The sequence below is a fragment of the Schistocerca cancellata genome, chromosome 2 (assembly GCF_023864275.1).
Source record: "Schistocerca cancellata isolate TAMUIC-IGC-003103 chromosome 2, iqSchCanc2.1, whole genome shotgun sequence".
NCBI lineage: Eukaryota > Metazoa > Arthropoda > Insecta > Orthoptera > Acrididae > Schistocerca > Schistocerca cancellata.
The window spans coordinates 927,670,376-927,698,127 of NC_064627.1; the positions used below are offsets into that span (position 1 = coordinate 927,670,376).

The 27,752-nt window shown below is 41.8% G+C and overlaps 1 protein-coding gene across 7 annotated transcripts in view; it reads left to right on the plus strand.

The window, feature by feature from the left end:
- The window catches only part of LOC126162877 (WD repeat domain phosphoinositide-interacting protein 2), an 84,761-nt gene that overhangs the window by 13,055 nt on the left and 43,954 nt on the right, over positions 1-27,752 (plus strand). For all 7 annotated transcript variants that reach the window (XM_049919665.1, XM_049919667.1, XM_049919666.1 and 4 more), the window contains exon 3: positions 734-900. In XM_049919665.1, the coding sequence (XP_049775622.1) occupies positions 734-900 (167 nt within the window). The remainder of the gene's footprint in view (positions 1-733; positions 901-27,752) is intronic.

Genomic DNA, 27,752 nt, shown 5'->3' on the forward strand with positions numbered 1-27,752 from the left:
TGGTCAATAACATTAAGATAAAGCACTACCCACTATCTTCCGAGACCATAGTCACAAAATGAAGTACCTAAAGTGAATTATAAACATCGTACTAGATGGACATTTCAAGGATGTGATATTACCTCGAGGCCATTTAGGCTGGTTTGAAGTCCCCTTGCTCCTCAATTGATTTGAACAACTTTGAGACTCCCACTGAAATGGTGTAAAGCTCCTCTGTGGAAAAACTGCTTTGCAACCATATAAGATCTGAGGGAGCAAGCGTGCTGTGTGTGTGTGTGTGTGTGTGTGTGTGTGTGTGTGTGTGTACGTGTACGCACACGCGCCTCCATCTGTCCCCCCCTGCAAACACACACACACACACACACACACACACACACACACACACAAACACACAAGATTACATTACGCATAGTCAACAGGAACCCTAATAGAGCACACTGGACTGTGGAATTGCTTAGCTTTCTGTTACCATACACAATTGAGGTGTATACAGCAAACTTATGCTACCATAGGTTTTAAGTAGTATGGTGCAGTGCTTTGTGGATCCAAAAGTTGACAACAGTGTGAAATAAAATGAAATGCTTCTGTTCGTATTACTTAGTTCTGTAATGAAAAAGTTGTGGTCAACAGTTTAGTTTTTTTTACCAACAGATATATCTTTCTTTTACGTCTTTTGTGTATGTTGTGCAAATGTTTTATTGTTTGATAATTATTGCTCCCCTTGTTGGAACAGATGCTGAAGACATTTGCATTGTTGAACGGCTCTTCAGTAGTAGCCTGGTTGCGGTTGTCAGCTTGTCGTCCCCCAGGAAGTTGAAAGTGTGCCATTTCAAGAAGGGAACTGAAATCTGCAACTACAGTTACTCAAATACCATTCTTGCAGTGAAGTTAAACCGCTCTGTAAGTATTCATTTAATGCACCCTGTGCCAACAAACCAGTATTATTCTGTTGCTTTAATAGCAACTTATTACTCTTCTTTTTCTTAACTCATAACTTAATAAGTTGCTCAGGAACCCTCTCATTGATGCTATATTTGTCACAGGAAGTACCAGTCTGGTAACTGTTTTGATTTCCACACTCGTCTTACATATATAATGGCATTTCATTCACTAAGTGAGTGGATCCTACAGAGAAATGTATTATATAACTGTTAGATCTGGATTTATATCGTGTACATAGGATTTTGAAAGGTCAGCCTTGGTCTTAAATTCCATGTGATTCTTTTGGAAGAAGTTGCAAGTAATTTGTGAATAGGATTGACAATGGAGATGTTAGGGCAAAAGCTATCTGTACCGTATGATGCGGCTATTCATGTATGTAGTTTGGAAATACGTGTAAGAAGATAAATAGAACGATGCATCAGCCATATTATTTGTCATTTCTAATATCCTGTCATTATTAACAAGTGCTTCACAAATAGTCATGTTTTTATGTACAAGTTCAAATCAGTTTCTGACTATGGGTTAACAATAGACATACCGAGCAAGGTGCTGCAATCATTAGCACACAGGACTTGCATTCAGGACAACATTTCAAATGCTCACTTGGACATCTAGATTTAGATTTTCTACAGTATTCCTGAATCACTCCAAGCAAATTGTATGATGGTTCCTTTGAAAGGAGCATGGCCAATTTTCTCCCCCATCTATTCATAATCAGAGCTTGTGCTTCGTCTCTAATAACTTTCCTTTTTTTTTTTAGCAATAGACATGTATGAAAGAATGGATTGTGAAATCTGAGCTCTCAGAGTTCTGTGCAAGTTCTTGCCATGGTCTGTAGTTTGACAATATAACACATCCATGCTATATCTTTCTGATGTGATATCTTCTGCCATGACAGAGGATCAATGTCTATTGTTTTGTATTCTTAACTCACATTTTGGATGTCTCTCTTGAAGGGGTAATCATGAAAGCAATGTAACAGATTCATCTGTTTACCAGTTGCCCTGTGCTTGAGGAAGGGTTCTGTTTATGCTTATAGCAGCAAGCAGCAGTATCTATGTGGTGCTGAGTCCTTCACAACAGTCAGGCTGCTGAGAATCAGTAATGTTTTATTAAAGTTCCTCATCTTTGTACTTGAGTGTGGCATTTGCAGCCGCTTAGGATATACTTGGAAATAATGTCAAGACTTTCCAGAATTTCATGTCTCTCTTAACTAGGAAGAAGTAGTAACAGCTTTTAGAGGGCCCATTCACATTCACTGGAATAATCATTTGAAAGGGTGCTAGATTCTGTTGCACTGACAAAATAGAGTGATCAATATAAATAAAAATTGTGGATTATTTCTGTTGCAATCCTTCAAGAAACTCATTCAGTGGCCAGGCTCTTCATTAAGGCATGAATATGAACTGTAATGTTTTGGGTGTTAAATGATGTGTGGGGTGTACTCTTAAAGTTTTTATCACCTAAAAAAAAAAGTTACATAATTAAGTTTTTGTTTGTTTACAGGTACATGTATGCATTCCTAGCACACATTAAAATCCACATGCTGCTAAAAGAGCCAAAACAAAATAGTGCACGCCATTGATAAAGTAGAGGTTGACTGTTTTCTTTTAGCTTGGCTCCTCTAAAAGCCTGGTAGTGTGGCACAGAGATATCGATTTGTATCAGGACTGCAAAATAATAAACCCCGTGGAGGCCCGGGAAAACAATAGGCCTCCGGTATGTTCTGCCAGTCGTAAAAGGTGACGAAAAGAACAAACCACTAATAGGGCTAACCCCCCTTTTAGTGTGATTAGTTGGTTCAGGACAGAATTAATGAAGCCTCGGACAAGCGCTGTCATGGTCGGGGACGACGCTTGAACCCTATGCCCATCCACAATGGTAACGACACTGCTAGCCATACGGAAAATGATTTAAATCCAAATAGAGGTGTTTTGCAGGATATGCTTCCTGCAACCACTCTAGAAGGAAAACAAAGACAGAGGATGAGATGGTCAGATGAAGTTAACCGACACCTTATGTTCTGTTATTACCAAGCAACAAACTTGGGAACTAACACAACTGGATACAGATCACAAGTATACACAAAATTTATTACCAGATACCCAGAATTAAAATTTTTAACAGAACGATGACTAGCTGATCAGATCCGTGTAATAATAAAAAATAACAGGATACCCCAGTCAGAATTAGAAAACATCAAACAACAAGTACAACAAATACTGGAACAAAATAATGTGCAATCAGAAGAAGAAGAAAATACAGTAATGGATACAAACATCCCAGAGCAAACAAACAAAGAACACCACACATCAATTAAACAATCAGAGGAAAACGACATCTTAAGACGGCCACCAGAACAAGCACAAATAGAACATGAAGTGACACACATGTTAGATATAGAAGAAAAATTTCAGCTAATGTATATAGAATACAAAGACACAAATACAGACATTAGACCATTCTTGCATAGACCTCCAAATAACCCACAAGTCGAAACAATAACAACTATCAACACAATCATACACAACAAAATAAATGAAAATACAACTATGGAAGAGTTACAACTACTGGTTTATGCAGGAGCACTCACTACACTAAATATACACACTAGGCAGAGATCAGAACAAACCAACACACAGAAGAAACCCACAAAACCAGCATGGCAACACAGGCTACAGATCAGAATAGAAAAACTGAGAAAAGACATCGGACAGATAACACAATTTATAAGAAATGAAATATCAGACAAAAAACGAAAAAGATTAGGTAAAATCTCACAACAAGAAGCAATAGAGCAATTAGATGAAAAGAAGCAGAAATTACAAGCATGGGCCAAACGACCTAGAAGATACAAAAAAAAGTGAAAATAGAAGGAAACAAAACCAAACATTCAACACAAACCAAAAGAAATTTTATCAGACAATAGATAACACACACATTAAAATAGACAACCCACCAAACATAACAGACGTGGAACACTTCTGGAACAACATATGGTCAAACCCTGTACAACATAACAGGCATGTACGGTGGATACAAGTAGAAACGGACACATACAAGATGATACCACAAATGCCTGAAGTGATAATTTTGCAACATGAAGTCACCCAAGCAGTTAATTCTACGCACAGTTGGAAAGCCCCTGGAAAAGATACTTTCCCTCTCCTTCCCTCTTTCCTGACGAGGCAACCATTGGTTGCGAAAGCTAGATTTTGTATATATATATATATATATGAATATAATAGAGGGAAACATTCCACGTGGGAAAAATATATTTAAAAAGAAAGATGATGAGACTTACCCAACAAAAGCGCTGGCAGGTCGATAGACACACAAATAAACACAAACATACACACAAAACTCTAGCTTTCGCAACCAACGGTTGCCTCGTCAGGAAAGAGGGAAGGAGAAGGAAAGACAGAAGGATTGGGTTTTAAGGGAGAGGGTAAGGAGTCATTCCAATCCCGGGAGCGGAAAGACTTACCTTAGGGGGAAAAAAGGACAGGTATACACTCGCACACACACACATATCCATCCGCACATACACAGACACAAGCAGACATTTGTAAAGGCAAAGAGTTTGGGCAGAGATGTCAGTCGAGGCGAAAGTAAAGAGGCAAAGATGTTGTTGAAAGACAGGTGAGGTATGAGTGGCGGCAACTTGAAATTAGCGGAGGTTGAGGCCTAGCGGATAACGAGAAGAGAGGATACACTGAAGGGCAAGTTCCCATCTCCGGAGTTCTGACAGGTTGGTGTTAGTGGGAAGTATCCAGATAACCCGGATGGTGTAACACTGTGCCAAGATGTGCTGGCCGTGCACCACGGCATGTTTAGCCACAGGGTGATCCTCATTACCAACAAACACTGTCTGCCTGTGTCCATTCATGCGAATGGACAGTTTGTTGCTGGTCATTCCCACATAGAAAGCTTCACAGTGTAGCCAGGTCAGTTGGTAAATCACGTGGGTGCTTTCACACGTGGCTCTGCCTTTGATCGTGTACACCTTCCGGGTTACAGGACTGGAGTAGGTGGTGGTGGGAGGGTGCATGGGACAGGTTTTACACCGGGGGCGGTTACAAGGGTAGGAGCCGGAGGGTAGGGAAGTTGGTTTGGGGATTTCATAGGGATGAACTAAGAGGTTACGAAGGTTAGGTGGACGGCGGAAAGACACTCTTGGTGGAGTGGGGAGGATTTCATGAAGGATGGATCTCATTTCAGGGCAGGATTTGAGGAAGTCGTATCCCTGCTGGAGAGTCACATTCAGAATCTGATCCAGTCCCAGAAAGTATCCTGTCACAAGTGGGGCACTTTTGGGGTTCTTCTGTGGAAGGTTCCGGGTTTGAGGAGATGAGGAAGTGGCTCTGGTTATTTGCTTCTGTACCAGGTCGGGAGGGTAGTTACGGGATGCAAAAGCTGTTTTCAGGTTGTTGGTGTAATGATTCAAGGATTCCGGACTGGAGCAGATTCGTTTGCCACGAAGACCTAGGCTGTAGGGAAGGGACCGTTTGATGTGGAATGGGTGGCAGCTGTCATAATGGAGGTACTGTTGCTTGTTGGTGGGTTTGATGTGGACGGACGTGTGAAGCTGGCCATTGGACAGGTGGAGGTCAACGTCAAGGAAGGTGGCATGGGATTTAGAGTAGGACCAGGTGAATCTGATGGGCCCAAAGGAGTTGAGGTTGGAGAGGAAATTCTGGAGTTCTTCTTCACTGTGAGTCCAGATCATGAAAATGTCATCAATAAATCTGTACCAAACTTTGGGTTGGCAGGCCTGGGTAACCAAGAAGGCTTCCTCTAAGCGACCCATGAATAGGTTGGCGTACGAGGGGGCCATCCTGGTACCCATGGCTGTTTCCTTTAATTGTTGGTATGTCTGGCCTTCAAAAGTGAAGAAGTTGTGGGTCAGGATGAAGCTGGCTAAGGTAATGAGGAAAGAGGTTTTAGGTAGGGCGGCAGGTGATCGGCGTGAAAGGAAGTGCTCCATCGCAGCGAGGCCCTGGACATGCGGAATATTTGTGTATAAGGAAGTGGCATCAATGGTTACAAGGATGGTTTCCGGGGGTAAAAGACTGGGTAGGGATTCCAGGCGTTCGAGAAAGTGGTTGGTGTCTTTGATGAAGGATGGGAGACTGCATGTAATGGGTTGAAGGTGTTGATCTACGTAGGCAGAGATGCGTTCTGTGGGGGCTTGGTAGCCAGCTACAGTGGGACGGCCGGGATGATTGGGTTTGTGAATTTTGGGAAGAAGGTAGAAGGTAGGGGTGCGGGGTGTTGGTGGGGTCAGGAGGTTGATGGAGTCAGGTGAAAGGTTTTGTAGGGGGCCTAAGGTTCTGAGGATTCCTTGAAGCTCCGCCTGGACATCAGGAATGGGATTACCATGGCAAACTTTGTAAGTAGTGTTGTCTGAAAGCTGACACAGTCCCTCAGCCACGTACTCCCGACGATCAAGTACCACAGTCGTGGAACCCTTGTCCGCCGGAAGAATGACGATGGATTGGTCAGCCTTCAGATCACGGATAGCCTGGGCTTCAGCAGTGGTGATGTTGGGAGTAGGATTAAGGTTTTTTAAGAAGGATTGAGAGGCAAGGCTGGAAGTCAGAAATTCCTGGAAGGTTAGGAGAGGGTGATTTTGAGGAAGAGGAGGTGGGTCCCGCTGTGACGGAGGACGGAACTGTTCCAGGCATGGTTCAATTTGGATAGTATCTTGGGGAGTTGGATCATTAGGAGTAGGATTAGGATCATTTTTCTTCGTGGCAAAGTGATATTTCCAGCAGAGAGTACGGGTGTAGGACAGTAAATCTTTGACAAGGGCTGTTTGGTTAAATCTGGGAGTGGGGCTGAAGGTGAGGCCTTTGGATAGGACAGAGGTTTCGGATTGGGAGAGAGGTTTGGAGGAGAGGTTAACTACAGAATTGGGGTGTTGTGGTTCCAGATTGTGTTGATTGGAATTTTGAGGTTTTGGAGGGAGTGGAGCTGGAAGTGGGAGATTGAGTAGATGGGAGAGACTAGGTTTGTGTGCAATGAGAGGAGGTTGAGGTTTGCTGGAATGGTTGTGAAGGGTGAGTGAGTTGCCTTTCTGGAGGTGGGAAACCAGGAGATTGGATAGTTTTTTAAGGTGGAGGGTGGCATGCAGTTCTAATTTGTGGTTGGCCTGTAGGAGGATGCTCTGAACAACCGGTGTGGATGTGGGAGAGGAAAGATTGAGGACTTTTATTAGGGACAGGAGTTGATGGGTGTGTTGATTGGCTGAGTGGATGTGTAGGTGAAGGATTAGGTGGGCGAGGGCAATGGATTGTTCGGTTTGGAACTGGTATAGGGACTGATGGAAAGAAGGGTTGCAGCCAGAGATGGGAACTTCAAGTGTGAGGCCTTTGGGGGTAATGCCAAATGTCAGACAAGCCTGAGAAAATAAAATATGGGAGTGTAATCTGGCTAGGGCGAAGGCATGTTTGCGGAGGGAATGTAAATAAAACTTAATGGGGTCGTTGTGGAGGTGTTGTGAGGGTGACATGGTACTAGAAGGTGGAAAGTGGAACACGAGGCTGAAATGAAAATGAAAATAAATATAAAAATATATGGGGAGAGATAAAGGTAAAACTAGAAATCAAATGGAGATCTGGTGTGAAAAAAGGCGAAAAAGGGTTGGTTAGAGCTGGGCTATGTTGATCCTATGGTGAACTTGTGTAGGTAGATAATGATGTGCATAAAGGTTAGGTGGTTGTGTTGCCGCCAAAACACGTTAAAGGGTGGAGAAATACGGGAAAATTTCGAAAAAACTACGTGAGGATGTATTAAAAGGGTGGTTTGGTGGTGGCAGATTATGGAAATGATGCTAACAATTGTCTGATGAAGAAATAATGACGTTAAAACCTGTGGGAAGCGGCTAAAAATGATCGATGATGTGAGAAAAACGGAAATGGAAATAAAGCAAAAGCTATTAAAACTGGCCGAAAAGGTTGTTTAATAGCTGAAAGGAACTGTTTGTGAACTGGAAACGGCGGATTTTATAGCAGCGGTAGTGTTGAAAGCGGAAAAAAAAATTTTTGGTTATGGTTTGGAAGTGGGTTACGTATTATTACGTATTATTGAGTATATATCGGCGGGATAACATTGTATACTGGATTACGGTAAAAAAGGAGAAGGTGAATAGAAAGTAAAACTGCTGGCAAAAACAGAAGGAGGAAATAAGACGACAGAAAAGACTACGAAATGTAACAGTGACAATAACAATAACAATAACAAACGTGATTGTTGGGTTCAAATTAATGATATGAATATAATAGAGGGAAACATTCCACGTGGGAAAAATATATTTAAAAAGAAAGATGATGAGACTTACCAAACAAAAGCGCTGGCAGGTCGATAGACACACAAACAAACACAAACATACACACAAAAATCTAGCTTTCGCAACCAACGGTTGCCTCGTCAGGAAAGAGGGAAGGAGAAGGAAAGACAAAAGGATATGGGTTTTAAGGGAGAGGGTAAGGAGTCATTCCAATCCCGGGAGCGGAAAGACTTACCTTAGGGGGAAAAAAGGACAGGTATACACTCGCACACACACACATATCCATCCGCATATACACAGACACAAGCAGACATTTGTAAAGGCAAAGAGTTTGGGCAGAGATGTCAGTCGGGACGGAAGTACAGAGGCAAAGATGATGTTGAAAGACAGGTGAGGTATCCAATCTCCTGGTTTCCCACCTCCAGAAAGGCAACTCACTCACCCTTCACAACCATTCCAGCAAACCTCAACCTCCTCTCATTGCACACAAACCTAGTCTCTCCCATCTACTCAATCTCCCACTTCCAGCTCCACTCCCTCCAAAACCTCAAAATTCCAATCAACACAATCTGGAACCACAACACCCCAGTTCAGTAGTTAACCTCTCCTCCAAACCTCTCTCCCAATCCGAAACCTCTGTCCTATCCAAAGGCCTCACCTTCAGCCCCACTCCCAGATTTAACCAAACAGCCCTTGTCAAAGATTTACTGTCCTACACCTGTACTCTCTGCTGGAAATATCACTTTGCCACGAAGAAAAATGATCCTAATCCTACTCCTAATGATCCAACTCCCCAAGATACTATCCAAATTGAACCATGCCTGGAACAGTTCCGTCCTCCGTCACAGCGGGACCCACCTCCTCTTCCTCAAAATCACCCTCTCCTAACCTTCCAGGAATTTCTGACTTCCAGCCTTGCCTCTCAATCCTTCTTAAAAAACCTTAATCCTACTCCCAACATCACCACTGCTGAAGCCCAGGTTATCCGTGATCTGAAGGCTGACCAATCCATCGTCATTCTTCCGGCGGACAAGGGTTCCACGACTGTGGTACTTGATCGTCGGGAGTACGTGGCTGAGGGACTGTGTCAGCTTTCAGACAACACTACTTACAAAGTTTGCCATGGTAATCCCATTCCTGATGTCCAGGCGGAGCTTCAAGGAATCCTCAGAACCTTAGGCCCCCTACAAAACCTTTCACCTGACTCCATCAACCTCCTGACCCCACCAACACCCCGCACCCCTACCTTCTACCTTCTTCCCAAAATTCACAAACCCAATCATCCCGGCCGTCCCATTGTAGCTGGCTACCAAGCCCCCACAGAACGCATCTCTGCCTACGTAGATCAACACCTTCAACCCATTACATGCAGTCTCCCATCCTTCATCAAAGACACCAACCACTTTCTCGAACGCCTGGAATCCCTACCCAGTCTTTTACCCCCGGAAACCATCCTTGTAACCATTGATGCCACTTCCTTATACACAAATATTCCGCATGTCCAGGGCCTCGCTGCGATGGAGCACTTCCTTTCACGCCGATCACCTGCCGCCCTACCTAAAACCTCTTTCCTCATTACCTTAGCCAGCTTCATCCTGACCCACAACTTCTTCACTTTTGAAGGCCAGACATACCAACAATTAAAGGGAACAGCCATGGGTACCAGGATGGCCCCCTCGTACGCCAACCTATTCATGGGTCGCTTAGAGGAAGCCTTCTTGGTTACCCAGGCCTGCCAACCCAAAGTTTGGTACAGATTTATTGATGACATATTCATGATCTGGACTCACAGTGAAGAAGAACTCCAGAATTTCCTCTCCAACCTCAACTCCTTTGGGCCCATCAGATTCACCTGGTCCTACTCTAAATCCCATGCCACTTTCCTTGACGTTGACCTCCACCTGTCCAATGGCCAGCTTCACACGTCCGTCCACATCAAACCCACCAACAAGCAACAGTACCTCCATTATGACAGCTGCCACCCATTCCACATCAAACGGTCCCTTCCCTACAGCCTAGGTCTTCGTGGCAAACGAATCTGCTCCAGTCCGGAATCCTTGAATCATTACACCAACAACCTGAAAACAGCTTTTGCATCCCGTAACTACCCTCCCGACCTGGTACAGAAGCAAATAACCAGAGCCACTTCCTCATCTCCTCAAACCCGGAACCTTCCACAGAAGAACCTCAAAAGTGCCCCACTTGTGACAGGATACTTTCCGGGACTGGATCAGATTCTGAATGTGACTCTCCAGCAGGGATACGACTTCCTCAAATCCTGCCCTGAAATGAGATCCATCCTTCATGAAATCCTCCCCACTCCACCAAGAGTGTCTTTCCGCCGTCCACCTAACCTTCGTAACCTCTTAGTTCATCCCCATGAAATCCCCAAACCACCTTCCCTACCCTCTGGCTCCTACCCCTGTAACCGCCCCTGGTGTAAAACCTGTCCCATGCACCCTCCCACCACCACCTATTCCAGTCCTGTAACCCGGAAGGTGTACACGATCAAAGGCAGAGCCACGTGTGAAAGCACCCACGTGATTTACCAACTGACCTGCCTACACTGTGAAGCGTTCTATGTGGGAATGACCAGCAACAAACTGTCCATTCGCATGAATGGACACAGGCAGACAGTGTTTGTTGGTAATGAGAATCACCCTGTGGCTAATCATGCCTTGGTGCACGGCCAGCACATCTTGGCACAGTGTTACACCGTCCGGGTTATCTGGATACTTCCCACTAACACCAACCTGTCTGAACTCCGGAGATGGGAACTTGCCCTTCAGCATATCCTCTCTTCTCGCTATCCGCCAGGCCTCAATCTCCGCTAATTTCTAATTTCAATCTGCCGCCGCTCATACCTCACCTGTCTTTCAACATCATCTTTGCCTCTGTACTTCCGTCCCGACTGACATCTCTGCCCAAACTCTTTGCCTTTACAAATGTCTGCTTGTGTCTGTGTATATGCGGATGGATATGTGTGTGTGTGCGAGTGTATACCTGTCCTTTTTTCCCCCTAAGGTAAGTCTTTCCGCTCCCGGGATTGGAATGACTCCTTACCCTCTCCCTTAAAACCCATATCCTTTTGTCTTTCCTTCTCCTTCCCTCTTTCCTGACGAGGCAACCGTTGGTTGCGAAAGCTAGATTTTTGTGTGTATGTTTGTGTTTGTTTGTGTGTCTATCGACCTGCCAGCGCTTTTGTTTGGTAAGTCTCATCATCTTTCTTTTTAAATATATTTTTCCCACGTGGAATGTTTCCCTCTATTTTTATATATATATATATATAAAAAGAAAGATGATGAGACTTACCAAACAAAAGCACTGGCAGGTCGATAGACACACAAACATACACACAAAAAATTCTAGCTTTCGCAACCAACGGTTGCCTCGTCAGGAAAGAGGGAAGGATATATATATATATATATATATAAAAAGAAAGATGATGAGACTTACCAAACAAAAGCACTGGCAGGTCGATAGACACACAAACATACACACAAAAAATTCTAGCTTTCGCAACCAACGGTTGCCTCGTCAGGAAAGAGGGAAGGAGAGGGAAAGACAAAAGGATATGGGTTTTAAGGGAGAGGGTAAGGAGTCATTCCAATCCCGGGAGCGGAAAGACTTACCTTAGGGGGAAAAAAGGACAGGTATACACTCGCGCGCACACACACACATATCCATCCGCATATACACAGACACAAGCAGACAAGCAGACATGAACTAAAACTAAACAAAGGTCACTACACTGCGCATACATTGATTACCAAAAAGCTTTTGATAGTGTACCCCACTCATGGTTACTGCAAATATTGGAAATATACAAAGTATATCCTAAATTGATACAGTTCCTAAACATAGTAATGAAAACCTGGAAAACCACACTTAATATCTAAACAAATTCAAGTAATATCACATCACAGCCAATACAGATTAAGCATGGAATATACCAAGGAGACTCATTAAGTCCTTTCTGGTTCTGCCTTACTCTGAACCCACTATCCAACATCCTAAATAATACAAATTATGGATACAATATTACTGGAACATACCCACACAAAATCACACAATAGCTATACATGGATGATCTAAAACTACTGGCAGCAACAAAACAGCAACTCAGTCAATTACTAAAGATGACAGAAGTATTCAGCGATGATATAAATATGGCTTTTGGAACAGACAAATGTAAGAAAAATAGCATAGTCAAGGGAAAACACACTAAACAAGAAGATTACATATTGGATAACCACAGCAACTGCATAGAAGCGATGGAAAAACAGATGCCTATAAATATCTAGGATACAGACAAAAAATAGGAATAGATAATATAAATATTAAAGAAGAACTAAAAGAAAAATATAGACAAAGACTAACAAAAATGCTGAAAACAGAATTGACAGCAAGAAACAAGACAAAAGCTATAAATACTTATGCTATACCAATATTGACCTACTGAGTAGTGAAATGGAGTAAAACGGACCTAGAAGCACTCAATACACTTACACGATCACAATGCCACAAATATAGAATACATCACATACATTCAGCAACAGAAATATTCACATTAAGCAGAAAGGAAGGAGGAAGGGGATTTATCGACATAAAAAACCTACATTATGGACAGGTAGACAATTTAAGAAAATTCTTTCTAGAACGAACAGAAACTAGCAAAATACAGAAAGCAATCACTCATATAAATACATCGGCTACACCACTGCAATTTCATAACCACTTCTACAACCCTTTAGATCACATAACATCAACAGATACGAAGAAAGTAAATTGGAAAAAGAAAACACTACATGGCAAGCACCCGTGTCATCTAACACAGCCACACATTGATCAAGACGCATCCAACACATGGTTAAGAAAAGGCAATATATACAGTGAGACGGAAGGATTCATGATTGCAATACAGGATCAAACAATAAACACCAGATATTACAGCAAGCATATTATTAAAGATCCCAATACCACAACAGATAAATGCAGACTTTGCAAACAACAAATAGAAACAGTAGACCACATCACAAGCGGATGTACAATACTAGCAAATACAGAATACCCCAGAAGACATGATAATGTGGCAAAAATAATACATCAACAGCTTGCCTTACAACATAAACGTATAAAACAACAAGTTCCCACATACAACTATGCACCACAAAATGTACTGGAGAATGATGAATATAAATTTTACTGGAACAGAACCATTATAACAGATAAAACAACACCACATAACAAACCTGACATCATACTCACCAATAAAATGAAGAAATTAACACAACTAATCGAAATATCCATACCCAATACAACAAATATACAAAAGAAAACAGGAGAAAAAATTGAAAAATACATCCAACTGGCTGAGGAAATCGAGGACATGTGGCATCAGGATAAAGTTGACATTATACCATTTATACTATCAACTACAGGAGTCATACCACACAATATCCACTAGTACATCAACACAATACAGCTACATCCAAACTTATATATACAACTACAGAAATCTGTAATTATTGATACATGTTCAATTATCCGAAAGTTCCTAAATGCAATGTAACATATACCGTACAGTTAAAAGGAAGTCACGCTTGATCAAGGTCCGCGTCACTTTCCATTTTTGACCAGACATAACGTCTGAGAAAAGAAAGAATAATAATAATAATAATAATAATAATAATAATAATAATAATAATAATAATAATAATAATAATAAATTATTATTGTTGTTGTTATCTAGCTTTATTTTTTGAGGTAATAGTTGAAACCTTATGACTACACCTCGTGTTTACAACATAGGGATAACTGGGGAAAATGTTGACCATTGCAGACCTTACTAATTTTAAAACGAGTCCACAAAGTCATAATTCATTTTAAATAGTGTGATGTGGCAGCACAGTCTGGTAGTCTATGCATGTCTGGCAGCCTTTGGCTTGGTGTTCAATATCTCAATCAGTGTCAGGCCAGTGTGTATGGTGGTATGCTAGGTTTTCCCCCTGTGTCAGTCCTAGATGGCTCCAGTGGATTAGGTCCATCATGGGTTTTTGCACTGTGCAGCAAATGACTATACAGAACTCATTTCTCTTAGTACTTAACAGAAGGAAATTGTGCACTATGGACAGGCAGTGGCAAATCACTAAAAACAAATACAGAAAGTACCAGACACAATGTGAAAGCCTTGTGCATCACCCATGCATGATATACCGTGAGAGTTGTTGTGTAACATGCTCTTACCTAGATTAGGGGCTAAGGTATTGAAGAAATAGGGAAATTCCCTAATGTATCATACATCCCTTAATATGTGTAGCTATTTCTTCACTGTTATTGAGTATTGAATCAAAGACTATATGTAGAAGTGATCAAGTGTCCTCATTTTCATGGGGCATTGTGGGTTTGGAGCTAAGGTGACAAACACACTTTGTTGTCCCGACATTTATAGTTATTGCACTGTTTTGTTGAAATTGTTACGTCTAGGTCATAATATGACCAAAAGTGACTTGTGGTGTATCAAAAATGGAAGAGCGTGCTACACGTGTAAGTATGGAATTAGTGCATCGTGCAAATAATGGCTAGTACATCATTCTCAACATGTGCGCAGTTATTTTAGCGCTAAGTTAAGGTTTATGTACTGTATGTTACTAGCTGTTTCAGGCCATCGGGATTGTGCTGTGATACATGACACCCATTCCATATTGTGACATGTTTGCTGCCATTATCAGAGGCCAACTTGGAAAATAATTTGCCCAAAAGGATGCTGAGTGCAGTAGCCTCCTTAGTTCTTATACACTGTCACATACTGGTCATCACTTGAGTAGGATATCTTCCTCAGTTGGTTGAGAGGGTGGCAAATAGTCACTCCATGTGGAAGAAATCTTGTATAATGTAAGGAGCAGTCACCTGGAATAGTCAGATGGAAAAAAGTAAATAAACTGTTTCAGAAGTAATTGCCACAACTTTTAATACATTTATCCCATTGTGAGGCAAGGTGGTCAGTGCCTTCATGCAACAACTTTTGATGTTGCCTAAGGGACCATGAGTGTGCACCTCTTCGTCTGAAGCTAGTTCACAGCCACAACTTTCTTTCATCAGGGCTCCAAAAATATGGAATGGGGAGAGATTGGGACTGTATACAGGAAGTGTAAGGGCTTCACGATGAAACGTCTGCAGCATACTCGAAACAACCTTGGCAACATTTGGGCCTGCAGCATACTCAAAATAACCTTGGCAGCATGTCGACCTGCAGCGTTCTTGAAACAATCTCAGCCACATGTTGGCCTGCCCATATGCTGCCAAGGTTGCTTTGAGTACGTTGCATATGTTTTGCTGTGAAGCACTTGCACATCCTCCATACAGTCTCACTCTCTCGCCATGCAGTTTCCATACTTTTGGAGTGCAGAAGAGAGCCATTTATGGCTGTTGACTTGCTTCAGAGAGAGAGCTGCATGCCTGGACACAGTTGTGGTTCCATAGTCTGACCTGCCCTTTGCTCTGTTGACTACAGTAATTGTAGTAATAAAGGAATTGAAAACTTCACAAACTACTGGTGTTGCATGTGTTTGTACACTAAATGCATATTAGTATGAGCAAGTGTAGGTAGAATAATCAAGGTTTGTCATTTCTGTTTAACTTCGTGCTCATTGAAATTATTTGGCTGTTTGACTAAGTGGTAGGTTCTCCTTCCTGTGAGACATAGTTGGGTTGTAACTTGAAAATGTGTGTGTTGAAATAATATTGTGATGCAGGCTTCTTTCTTCACAGCATTTTTTAAATTGATGTCAAACTTGTTTTAACTCCAGGTATCACCCACTGTAACTTCAGGACACTTTCAGTTTATAGGCTAAACATATGGCTCCATTGAGCATCCACAACAGACACCGTATTACGTGAAAATCCATAACCGCACAACACACACTCCAACTACTTGTTGACGATTACAAAGACATATGAAATTCACATAAAAAGAGATATATGTTAAGTCTTTATAATTGATGTTTCTTTAAACCAAAGAGATGGAGCCAATTGATGTTTCACAAACAAGAGCTTTTTTCCTATCCATTTTAACTTTTTGAATAATTATGGGAAGCAATAACTATGATTATACTACTGAATTTAAATATTCATAACCTTAAATTGTGGTTTATCGGCTACTTTCATACTTCACAGAAAAAAGAAGTGTGTTAAACATTTCTATTAGAGTAGGCAAGTGCAACATTTTTCCATGAAGTCATTGACCAATATGTCGCACAGTGGGATAAATGTATTAGCAGTTGTGGCAATTAGTTTGGACATAGTAAATAGTTTAATTACATTTTTTTTCCGTCCGCTTAATTTTCGCTTGACTATCCCTTATAATGAATTTTTCCTCATAAAGGCTTATAATTATTTGATTCTATGAGGCAGGTAGTTTATCAGTAGCCACAAAGTGGTGCCTATTATAGCCAATGCCTTTTTTCCCCTTGAATGATCCATCTCTGTCTGAAAAGAGACATTTATGGTGGTTGCACCTAAGGCCAGCATCCTGAAGCATCTGGAATAATACACATAAATTTATTAAACGCTCTTTCCTTGTTGCCACTATAATAATAAAATAGTCCAAGAAATCAGTAATTTCTACAAAGTACCACTTGCTCCTGTGGGCTCATGGTTCTTTTGTGAGTACATGCCTATCAAGCATAGGGCCCTGAGCCATTGCAGTAGTCTTTCCTTTTCTGTACTGCAATTTCTGCCGCTGTCCTATTCTCTTACTTGCAGTACATTTGGCAGCCACCTTAATAACTATCAGTTTTCTACCGAGGTCCTGCTTTGCATCATTACTGTTCCCCTTTATCCTCTTTCACACTTTTCTTCAACTTCTTGTTGATCACCATCATGTTTTGACCTGCACTTTCCTACCAATTTTTCCAAACTGCTTGCTGCAGAAGGAACTGCACCCTATGTACCATACTGGTATCAGTCTGAGCATGGGCATCTAGGCACCCATCTCTTCGCAATTCACCATGAAAACCAACATGGTAGCTCTATCTGCTCTTACACTACACTTATCAGTACCACTGAGTTTAATTCCCCACGCCAAACCAGAGAAGCAACATCTTCCTCATGTGTCATCAAGTAAAAAGCACATTCTGGAGAATTCCCCTCTGAGACCATATAGCTCTATATTGCAACACTGGGCAGTGTATAAAGGAGATGTAGGATGTAGGTCATAGGGTGTCCGCCAAACTTGATCTTAAAATGGGTATACCAGGTGAGGTTTCAAAGTGGTGAGTACATTGGACTCGTGTTCAGGAGGGCAGTAGTTCAAATCTGTATCCAGCCACCCAGATGTATGTTTCCCATGATTTCCCTAAATGCTAAAGCCAAAAGTTGGGATTGTTCCTTTGAAGGAACACAGCCAGTTTCCTTCCTGGTCCTTGAAACATTGAGCTTGTACTACATCTCTAATGACATCCCGGGACATTATACCCTAATCTTCCTTCCTTTCTTTATTGTTTCTTTATGAAAAAAACGTCTCACTAGACTTGAAAGCTTCAAAAGACACAAGGGAAAACAAGAAATCTTAAGGTAAGGGCAATTCCAGTGACTTCATTGGCACTGGAAGCCACTCTCTGTCTGACTCTGAACCCATTTTCATAGATACTGTACCATATCAACTGGTGATTCTAGGGCCTCACCTAATACTCTGAAATCTTCCCTTCTCCCCAGGGCTCCCACAGAGTTATTGTGTAATGGAACTGCATCAGCTATTACCACCATCTCTCTGAACTGCAACATTTATTTTCAGCCTGTTTGGCAGTCTGCCTAGCTGTACAAAAAACATTGTTCTGTGGGGAGCCACTACTCTACTCAAAAACATTACTGTGCCTACTGTAGAAACTGTGCCAGCCCTTGGAAGGCATTAAGAGGAGTCTTTACAATTATTCACACGGATGTTTGTAATGAATGGGTGCCTCTTCAGACAGCTTTAGAAGAAATAGCTGTGCAGGCTCCTATGACAAGTGTTGACACCCGGTGAATATTTATTTACTTCCTGACTGAGAAATAATGTGTCTGTACATGATCAACTTCATGCAGAAGTTCATGTGGTTTTATCTTTTGCTCAGACACACCAATGAGCTGAATCCCAGATGGAGAAGCAAAGGCTGTATGGAAATGATTGTCTAATAGAACAACTAATTTCTGATTTCAACATGTTACCTAAAAGTGAATCCCCTACCCACTTTAGTGCAAATCACAGCTGCTTCCTGGCCACAGGCCTCAAGATTTGCTCTTCCAGTTTTATTACTTTGCTAGAATGATGCATGTACAACAATATAGGTAACTGTGACTACTTTATGATGATGCTGATGCTTCTGGGACACTATCAATCAGACCACCCACCATGCAGGACACTTTGGAGCATGAAATGGCTGAGATGTACCTCCAACATAACTTTCACAGTGTCCTATTCAGGAATCATCAACATTGTTCACAGAGACATATCTGCTGTCATCATTTATATTGCTCAAATGGCAGCCCCCTCTCCCGTGACAGGTCCTATGGGGGTCTGTAGAAATTGTGGTGACAATCTGGAATTGTGGAAGAACTTCTGTATGATACAAGCATCATCCTCAGCTGCCAACTTCATAAACTTTACTATCTATGCATGGTTGTGAGACAGTAGCTTAATCTCAGTTGCTAAGCCAAGCAAAACCCAACTTCCATTGACAGCTACAGACGACGAGTCTTCCTAACTTACTTGAGAGGGTGGTTGCTTATTGATTGGTGCTGAGCCATTTGATCATGACCCCTGTTGTCCACGTATCATTGAGGATTTTGGGGCGATTGGTGTTTGTAAATGGCAGTCCCACAGGCTTTTGCCAAGCTCCAGCACTATATCTTGACCAAGCTCAAAGATTTGTTTTTATGAGTACTTATTGATTTTTTTTATCTGCAATTTTTTTCCACCTTGATTGTTTTGGGTTAGTGTGTACATCTCACAGCTCACCACAGATTCAGGAGAAAGGCATACCTTGGTGCTTTGTGTTACTCCTTTCCTTACAGCCATCAGTGGGCTTGTGGACTCATTTGGTTCAGTACTTACACAGCTCTTTTTGTTGACTCCAAGGAGCCATATGGAGAGTCTTTTCTTGGGCACTCTATCAAGCTTTCAATCTCCTCCTGTCAGAATGTGGGTCTTTCATTTTTGTCACTGCATCATGGTCCACCTAGACCTGCAGCTCTACTTAGGGAACCAGCACCTTCAAGAAATCCCACAGTTGTATTTTTTTAAAAACAACAGCACTCTGTGTAATAAAAAACAAAAGCCTCAGTTGTTTGGGTAAGCAGTTACTCGAGTAGTCAGCAGATGATTGACGACTGACTAATGCTCCCCTCACCACCAACAGTGCTCTGGTGGTAGAGCAGTTGTGGAAGGTTTTCTTGCCACCACATCCAGAGTCCACATGTGCCCCTCCGATAGTGCATGCCCCACTTGCCAGCCCAGTCATTCTCCTTCTACGTTGCATGTCTTGTCTTTAATGTCTTTTCCAAATATTTCCTCTGTCCTTAGTTTTTTTTACCCCCTTTGACTTGCTTTGCCATCCCCTTTGTCTGGTTTGAAGTGTTGATCTTTGTTATTTCATTGTTTTGCACATGTTCCATATTAGCTGAGGTTTTGGCATAGGGATGGATTATGCCTCTTGCCACAGACAAAATAAAGGAAGAATAGAGTTAATGATGAGGTCCTTAGAGACAGAGCACAAGCTCGAATTGAAAGAACAATACAGAAGGAAATTGGCATTGTCTTCTGGAAAGGCACCACCTTGGCACTTGCAAAACTTAAATTTGGGTGGCTGGATAGGGATCTGAATTCTCTCCTTCCCTCCTGTGTCTGACCTCTGCTCTGAGGGGGAGGGATAGGTGGGGGACAGTAAAGTGTGGTTGTGGGAGCCTACAGGGACAAGATAGTAAGAGGATAGGGCAGCTAGGTGAAGTCAGGAGGTTAAACAAAGGGTTGGGGGGAGGGGGGGATGAGGGGGTGGGAAAGGAGAGAAGTAAAAAGACTGTGGGTCCATTGGTGAAATAGAAGTCTGTGTAGTGTTGAAGTTTGACCAGGGAAACAGATAGGTGTGTGAAAGGCAGTGACTAGCGAACGTTGAGGCCAGGTGGGTTATGGGAACATAGGATATATTTGCAGGAAGAGTTCCCACTGCGCAATTAGAAAAGTTGGTGTTGGTGCGAAGGATCCAGATGGTCCAGACTATGAAGCAGTCATTGAAATCATTGAAATCAAGAATGCCTTAATGGGCAGTGTGCTCAGCAACACGATGGTCCAGCTGTTTCTTGATCACTGTTTGCCAAGAAACAGCAGGACCACCCTGTTGCTGAGAGCATCCCTCAACACGATGTTTTTCATTTCATTGACTGCTTCACAGACTGTGCTATCTGGATCCTTCCCACCAACACCAGCTTTTCTTAATTGTTCTGCCTGCAATATATCCTGCATTTCTGTAACCCTCCTGGGCTCAACCTCTGTTAATCATTGTCCTTTCCCATCTAGGTGCTTCCCTGTTCCCGTTCCAACACTACACAGCTGTCTATTCCACCAACACTTCCTCTGTCTTTTTACATTTTACTTCTCTCCTTTCTTCTTTATATGCCCACCCTGCCCATGCACTCTGTCTAACCTCCCAACCGCATGTAGCTTCCCTACCCTCTCTCCATCTCGTCTGTGTACGATCCTAAAAGCAGCACTTTACTGTCCCCCACCCAGTACACCGCCATGTGCCCTCTCTCTCTGCCCCAGCCTACTTCTTACCCCCAACACCCGGTTGCCTCTCCCAACACTCGCTGCTGCTCACAATCTGACCTCAGCTTCCAGAGACTGTGGTCATATGTGTGTGTTGCATTTGTTTTTATGCAAGTGTGTGTGTGTGAGTTGTCTACTTTTGATGAAGACCTTGTTGGCCCAAAGCTGACTTTCTGACAGTTTTTTTTTTATTGTGCCTATCTGTGACTCAGCATCCCTGCTATACGGTGAGAGTCAACTATCCTTTTTGTAATGTTGTTACAAATGTATATTTATTGTAACCTTCAAAAAGCAACAATTCAATTAAACATTTAACCCATTGAGCCACTAATATTTTTCACAATGGTCGACCCTATATTTACAACTTAAACTATGAAAATCAGCATATTTTGTCTTTTCTCAAAATATAATTTTTTATAGGAATTCTTTATAAATCGTTCTGTACTATTTATTGATGTGACGAGGAATGACGATATCCTTAGAACTTTTTATTGATGTGGAATATCCAGAAATCTTGGGTATGTGCAACACCACAAGACATTTCTCACACCCATCACTTTTCTTCTTCCTTGCTTTGTGCCCTACACAATTTCTGGCAGTTGTCTTCTTGATGGAAGTGGGGGGTGGGGGATAAAACTAACAAAATGTGCCCAATTTGCTGTTTGCAGTCATACAGGGGAAATTCCAGATTGGGGCCATCAATGTCCTCAGCCAACTGAATTCTAAACTAATTAAAATAAGATTTTTTTCCTGTCAATTTGTTTAGTAGGACATATGAATTGAAAATCCCAATGTCCATCAGGTAAATGAAAATTTTCATATATCCTTTGGCACATCCGACATTTTTACTCAGTAGACTTCAGAGTTCCCCATCTTACAGAAACTTTTTATGGTACGGCATTGCTTGCTACTACATAGTTGGACTTTACTGCACAATATGGAAAATTAACTGTACGGAAGTATAGAAACACAGAAAACACGAACCGAATGCAAACTATACACGTAAGATACTCTTCACAATAAAGCTACACAGACACTACCTGGAAATTATTGAATAATCACATAACTTGCTGTGGTCAATAACGAAAACAAACCCATGCCAAAGGCTTGCACTTTAGGACAGTTATCTTTGCACGAAAACTACACAAGTAAAAGTGAAACCTTCAATATATAGATCATAATAGACACTAATTTACTTATTTAAGCTACAATATTGTCTTAATAAATTGTTTTTCCATGAGTAAACACCTATATTTACGAGCGCACTGAGTAAACACACACACCAACGGCTCGCACTTTAGAACAGTTAACTTTTCACGAGAACTATGCAAGTAAAAGCGACACCTTCAATATATAGATCACAATAGATAAAAATTTACTTATTTAAGCTATAATATTGCCTTAATAAATTGTTTTTCCACGAGAAAACACCTATATTTATGAGCGCACTGAGTAAACACACACGCCTGCTCCTGTGCCGATCACCCTCCCCGGCTGAAGAAGAGCACCCCCTTCTCTGGCACCCCCCCAGTAATGCCCTGTGGGGGAGTGCCATTTCGATGGGTGAGAGTCTTCTAATTGACCAACTTACTACAGACTTTGATTTTTTTTCCTCAGTGTCATTTCCTGTACCCACTTCAGCATCTGGCCCTCCTGGAGGTGGCTATACAATAGGCTTTCCTATGCCGGCATCACCTTGTAAGAATATTTTTTGACATCAAGAAGACCTAGGATACTACTTGGAGGCACCTTATCCTGGAGCAGTTTCATGAATGGGGTTTCCATGGTCGTCTTCCTCTCGCCATGATATTTTAGATACCGAGTCAGTGACATGCTGTCTGATCGCGTTGAGCAGGAGAACAGTGTCCCTCAAGGTAGCAATTCAAGTGTGACTGTCTTTGCCGTAGCTATTAATAGGATTACATCCATAATGAAAAGTCCTGTCCAGTGTTCTCCGTTTGTAGATGTCTTCTCTGTGTTTCATTCTTCTTCAAGCTTCGCAACAACAGTACATCAGTTACAACTAACTTTGCGACATTTGGATGAATGAGTGCAGAAGAGTCGTTTTAAGTTTTCCACCGAGAAGTCTTGTGTGTTCTTTTTAACTGTTCCCGTTCCATTTTAAACTATCCTGTGCTGAGGATGACAGACATTGCTCTTACTTTTAAAGACACAGTGAGGTTTCTGGGCCTCATATTTGATTCTAAACTTACATGGCTACCACATCCTAAGGACCTGAAAAAAATGGTCACTTAAGGCTTTAAGTATTTTAAAATGTCTTAGCCACAGTACATGGGGAGCTGACAGGACTTCTCTGCTCCAGTTTTATGGGGCATTTGTGTGATCTTGGCTCGATTATGGGTGCATAGTGTGTGCGTCTGTGAGACCCTCTTATTTAAAGATGTTGGATGTGGTGCACCAGGAAGGGATTCGGTTGGCCACTGGGGCATTCAGAACAAGCCCATACCACACCTCTGTGCAGAGGCTGGTGAAGCGCCACTTCACATCAGGCAATGTATAAAAACACTGTCCAGACACCCACCTACCATACCATTGCTCAGCCTCCACTGGAAAGTCTTATTCATAACCAGCAACAGGCAATGAGACCCTATGGGATTCCTGCACAGGATTGCCTTCTAGAGATGGGTGTGGCCAGTTTTCATGTTTTACATCACGGTGGGAGCAGATTTCCACCTGGGCTTCTCCGGAGGCCCAGACTTATTTTAGACTTGACAAATTTTAAGACAGATCTTATGTCAGATTTTACATTTCAATCACTGTTTTTTAACATTTTTGCATCACAGTTTCACAATAGTTTACACTGACGGCTCCAAGCAAGGGAGTTCCCTCGACTGCTCTGTTGTGTTACCCAACCATGTCACCAGGATTCGCCTTCCTGATGAGTATACTGTTTTCTCAACAAAGTTCTATGCGGTCCTGAAGGCACTGCAACAGATGCGCCGTATTTGGGGCAGATGGTTTCTTATTTGCTCCGAATCCCCTAGTGCCTTACAATCATTCAGAACCAGTAACCAGCTGAGGAATTGGTCTGTCTGATATATGACCAACTGTACTTACTCCAACAGCAGAGTAAGCAGGTGTCATTATGTTGGGTGCCAGGTCATGTAGGGATTTGGGGAAATGAACCGGCTGATCCGGCTGCCAAGGAGGCCTGCAGAGAACAGAATGTGGCACAGTGGCGTATTCCCTTACAGGCTGTCATTTCTTCACTACACAGGAAGTGCGTGCAGTTGTGGGATTGGGATTGGCTGGTGGTGACGGCCAATAAGCAGCCGTTGATGAAGTCAACAACCCGGCTGTGGCATTCCTCCTGCCAGTTGCTTAGGTGGGATGAAGTGACCCTCATGTGTCTTAGACTTGGGCACCGCCCCCTCACACATTTATACTATGCCGAGAGGATCCCCTGTTTTGTGATGCTTGTGGCATGCACATTTCTATCTGCCATATTTTAACGGAGTGCATTTTATATTCTGATGCAAAGGCAGAACCAAATGTTGGTGGGGATCTACTCTCTATTTTAGCTGATGATAAGACGAGTGTGACTAAGGTTTTAAAGTTTTGTGATGTGTGTGGACTCTGGCCTGAACTTTTAGGCTGGAGGTTTTAGTGTGTTGCAGAGTGGCTGGCTTCTCCTTTTTATTCTTGTGGTCAGCCAGTCACGCCCATCTGCTATATTGTTTTAGTTCCTTATACCACTTTCTTCCTGTATCATTAATGTTTTACCACTGACGCAATACTTCGTCCCATGGTTCTGTGCGGGCACGCTCATAGTTTTCCAACTTTTGTTACCTGTATTTTATCTTCCTGTTTTGTGTATTTTACTGACAATTGTCTCAATCTGTTTTCGCTCGGGCTCTAAAGACCTTGCAGTCTATGTCCATTCTGCCCTTGGCCATGCCACCTGTTCCATTGTCTTCCTCTGGATCCGAAGTGTGTGGGCATCCCACATAGTGAACTGGCTGACCATTTGGCTTGAGAGGCAGATACTTACCCCAAATTCCCTTTCATGATTCCAAGTGCAGATATATGGATACACATCAAAACTCTTTTTGCCCAAAAGTGGAATGACATGTGGTGCACTACTGCTCTCGGTAATAAACTCTGCACAATCGAGGAGACTGCTGCAGTTTGGTGCTCTTCCCTCTGCTCCTCTCGGAAGGAGTCCACTGTCTTATGCCGTCTATGCATTGGTCATTCTAGGCTCACCTATTGTTTTCTCTTGTGTAACAAGCCACCCCCACAATGTGGCTGTGGGGCCAGACTGACTTGAAAGTGGTTTTTATTTTCAATTACAATGTTTTACTTTACTGCTGGAGAAGGGGCAGGGTGATTGTGTTTGGGGCTTCTCTTCAAGTTTTCTAGGTCTGAGACCCATGACCACTTCCCCATGCAAAGTCCGCCCGTTTATCCCTCTGTTTTTCCAGTTTTTAGATTTGGCCTATTCTTTTATGCCTTCTACTCTGTGTATTTTAACTTCCTCACTTTATAGTTTGAGCTCTCTGACTGGATCCTTCCACTTTTAGCAGACCCTCTATCTTACGCAAGTAACTTTTGAATCATGAGACTGATGACCTCACCATTTAGTCCCGTAATCCCCCCTCAACCAACCAACCAACCAACCAACCAGTTGTGCACAAACACCACATAAATTTGCATTTTCATGTTTTCGTGGCGTGAAGATTGTTCCGTAAAATGTCGGGCATCCGGCCGCATAAATTCAACTTCTTCCAATATTTTGGTTGAATACCATCCAGCCATATTCAGAGTGAGCCGAGGTGACTAACACTCCAGCACCTGCTCCGTCTATGCAGTTGTTCGGTCCTCAGGTTTAAAAGGACGGAGCAAGTGCTGGAGCGTTAGTCAGCTCGTCTCACTCTGAAGATGGCTGGTCGGTATTCATCCAAAATATTAGAAGAAGAAGCAGAATTTATGCGACTGCACACCCAAAAGTTCATGAAACAACCACATAAATTTGCTCAGAATTATCTATTCTTAATCAAAACGGGCATCAATTAAAAATAAAGTATACCATCTTGAAGTTGAAGGGTAGCCTTTGAATAGTGCAGTTGTATGCATTACAGAGAACTGATGTAGAGACAGTGAAATACTGCATATATTTAGTTATCATCGTATGAATGTGCAAGTTGTTACTGTAGAACCACCTTAGAGCGTGAGGGACCATGTATTTACGTTAGACGTGGCACACATTTTTAAGCTAGAAAATAATGTGGTCATAATTAGTGTAGCAACATTATGTTAAGCATTCTGTACATGGTACCACTCACCTAAAGATAATATGAACACCTTTTCAACACATTTACTGAAATCCAGCTACTCAGCCCCCAAAACTAACATACTAAGCTGTGGAGGCATAAGCAGTAACAGAGGTGTTTAGGATGAAGTTAATAACAATGTACTAAACATTTTGAACACCTTTGGCATGGCACAAATTGTAAATACTACTTTGAGAGTATAAAAAATTCAGCATGGTCTTGGACCGCATAAATACGGATACTGACAGGGAAAATTGTAAAGTATTTATAAAAGATCTTGGCTTCTCTCATCATTACTGTAGGATAGTAAAGCTAAAGACAGGTTCGATAAAACCAGCACAATTGCAGCCCTACAAAATGATCCTCTCGGAATGTAAAATACATTCTTTTTATGGGGCAATGACAAATCAAACCTGGATGAAGTGTATATGGAAAACACTGTGGATACTAAGTTCTATAAATTCTACCCATTGATTAAATTAATTTTTGAGGAAACATTTCCAAAAGGAAACCACTTCAACAGCAGCAGCTAAGGAAAATAGATGGATAGCTGAAATTTCTGAGTTTTATACAAAAGCGCTACACTAATCTACAGTCCTTGATTAATATGTAGGTATAAAAAGATATACAGTAGGGTGCTGTTTGCTGCAAAAGAAAGAAAGAAAGAAATAGAAAAAAAAAACGTTGTCCAGTGACTAAATAATGTATAATGCAACAAATAAAAGCATAGTAGTATGGGATGCCATAAAACGTGAAATTGGAAAAGGCAGACACAAGTTTAATAACATAGTATTGAAAGCTACAGACCAGTTTCACTATTCTCGGCATTCTCAGCGACAATCAAATGAATCCAGAAAGATAGATTAATGAGTTTCATGAATAAATACATCAATTTAACCAAGCACAATTTGATTTCCGAAGTGGACAAAGTACAAGAGCAGCCATGACATAGTTTACAAAAATGGTACTTGAAACTCTTTACAAGAATGATCATGTTACAGGCATATTATGAGAGTTGTCCAAACGGATGGTCATAAAATACTGGTAAACAAGCTGTAAGCTTTAGGTGCAAGAGGAATAGCAAACGAGTGTTCCCAGTCTTACCTGGAAAGCAGTATGTAAAAGATATAGTTCATGTGATTGTTTATGATTTTAGTAAAATAGTTAGGTGTCTCTCAGAGTAGTATATGGTGTCCAGTTCTGTTCTTTATATATGTGAATGACTTTATGAACAGAATAAGGCATGAATAAAAAGTTCTCTTTGCTGATGACATCATCATCATAATCTCTGATAAAATACCAGCACTCCAACTAGGGAAAGCAAATGATAACACTAAGGAAGTTTACAATTGGGCAGTATGTACTAAATGCACATTGAACTTAAAGAAAACTGACTGTATACACTTCAGCATAAAGAGGGAAAAGA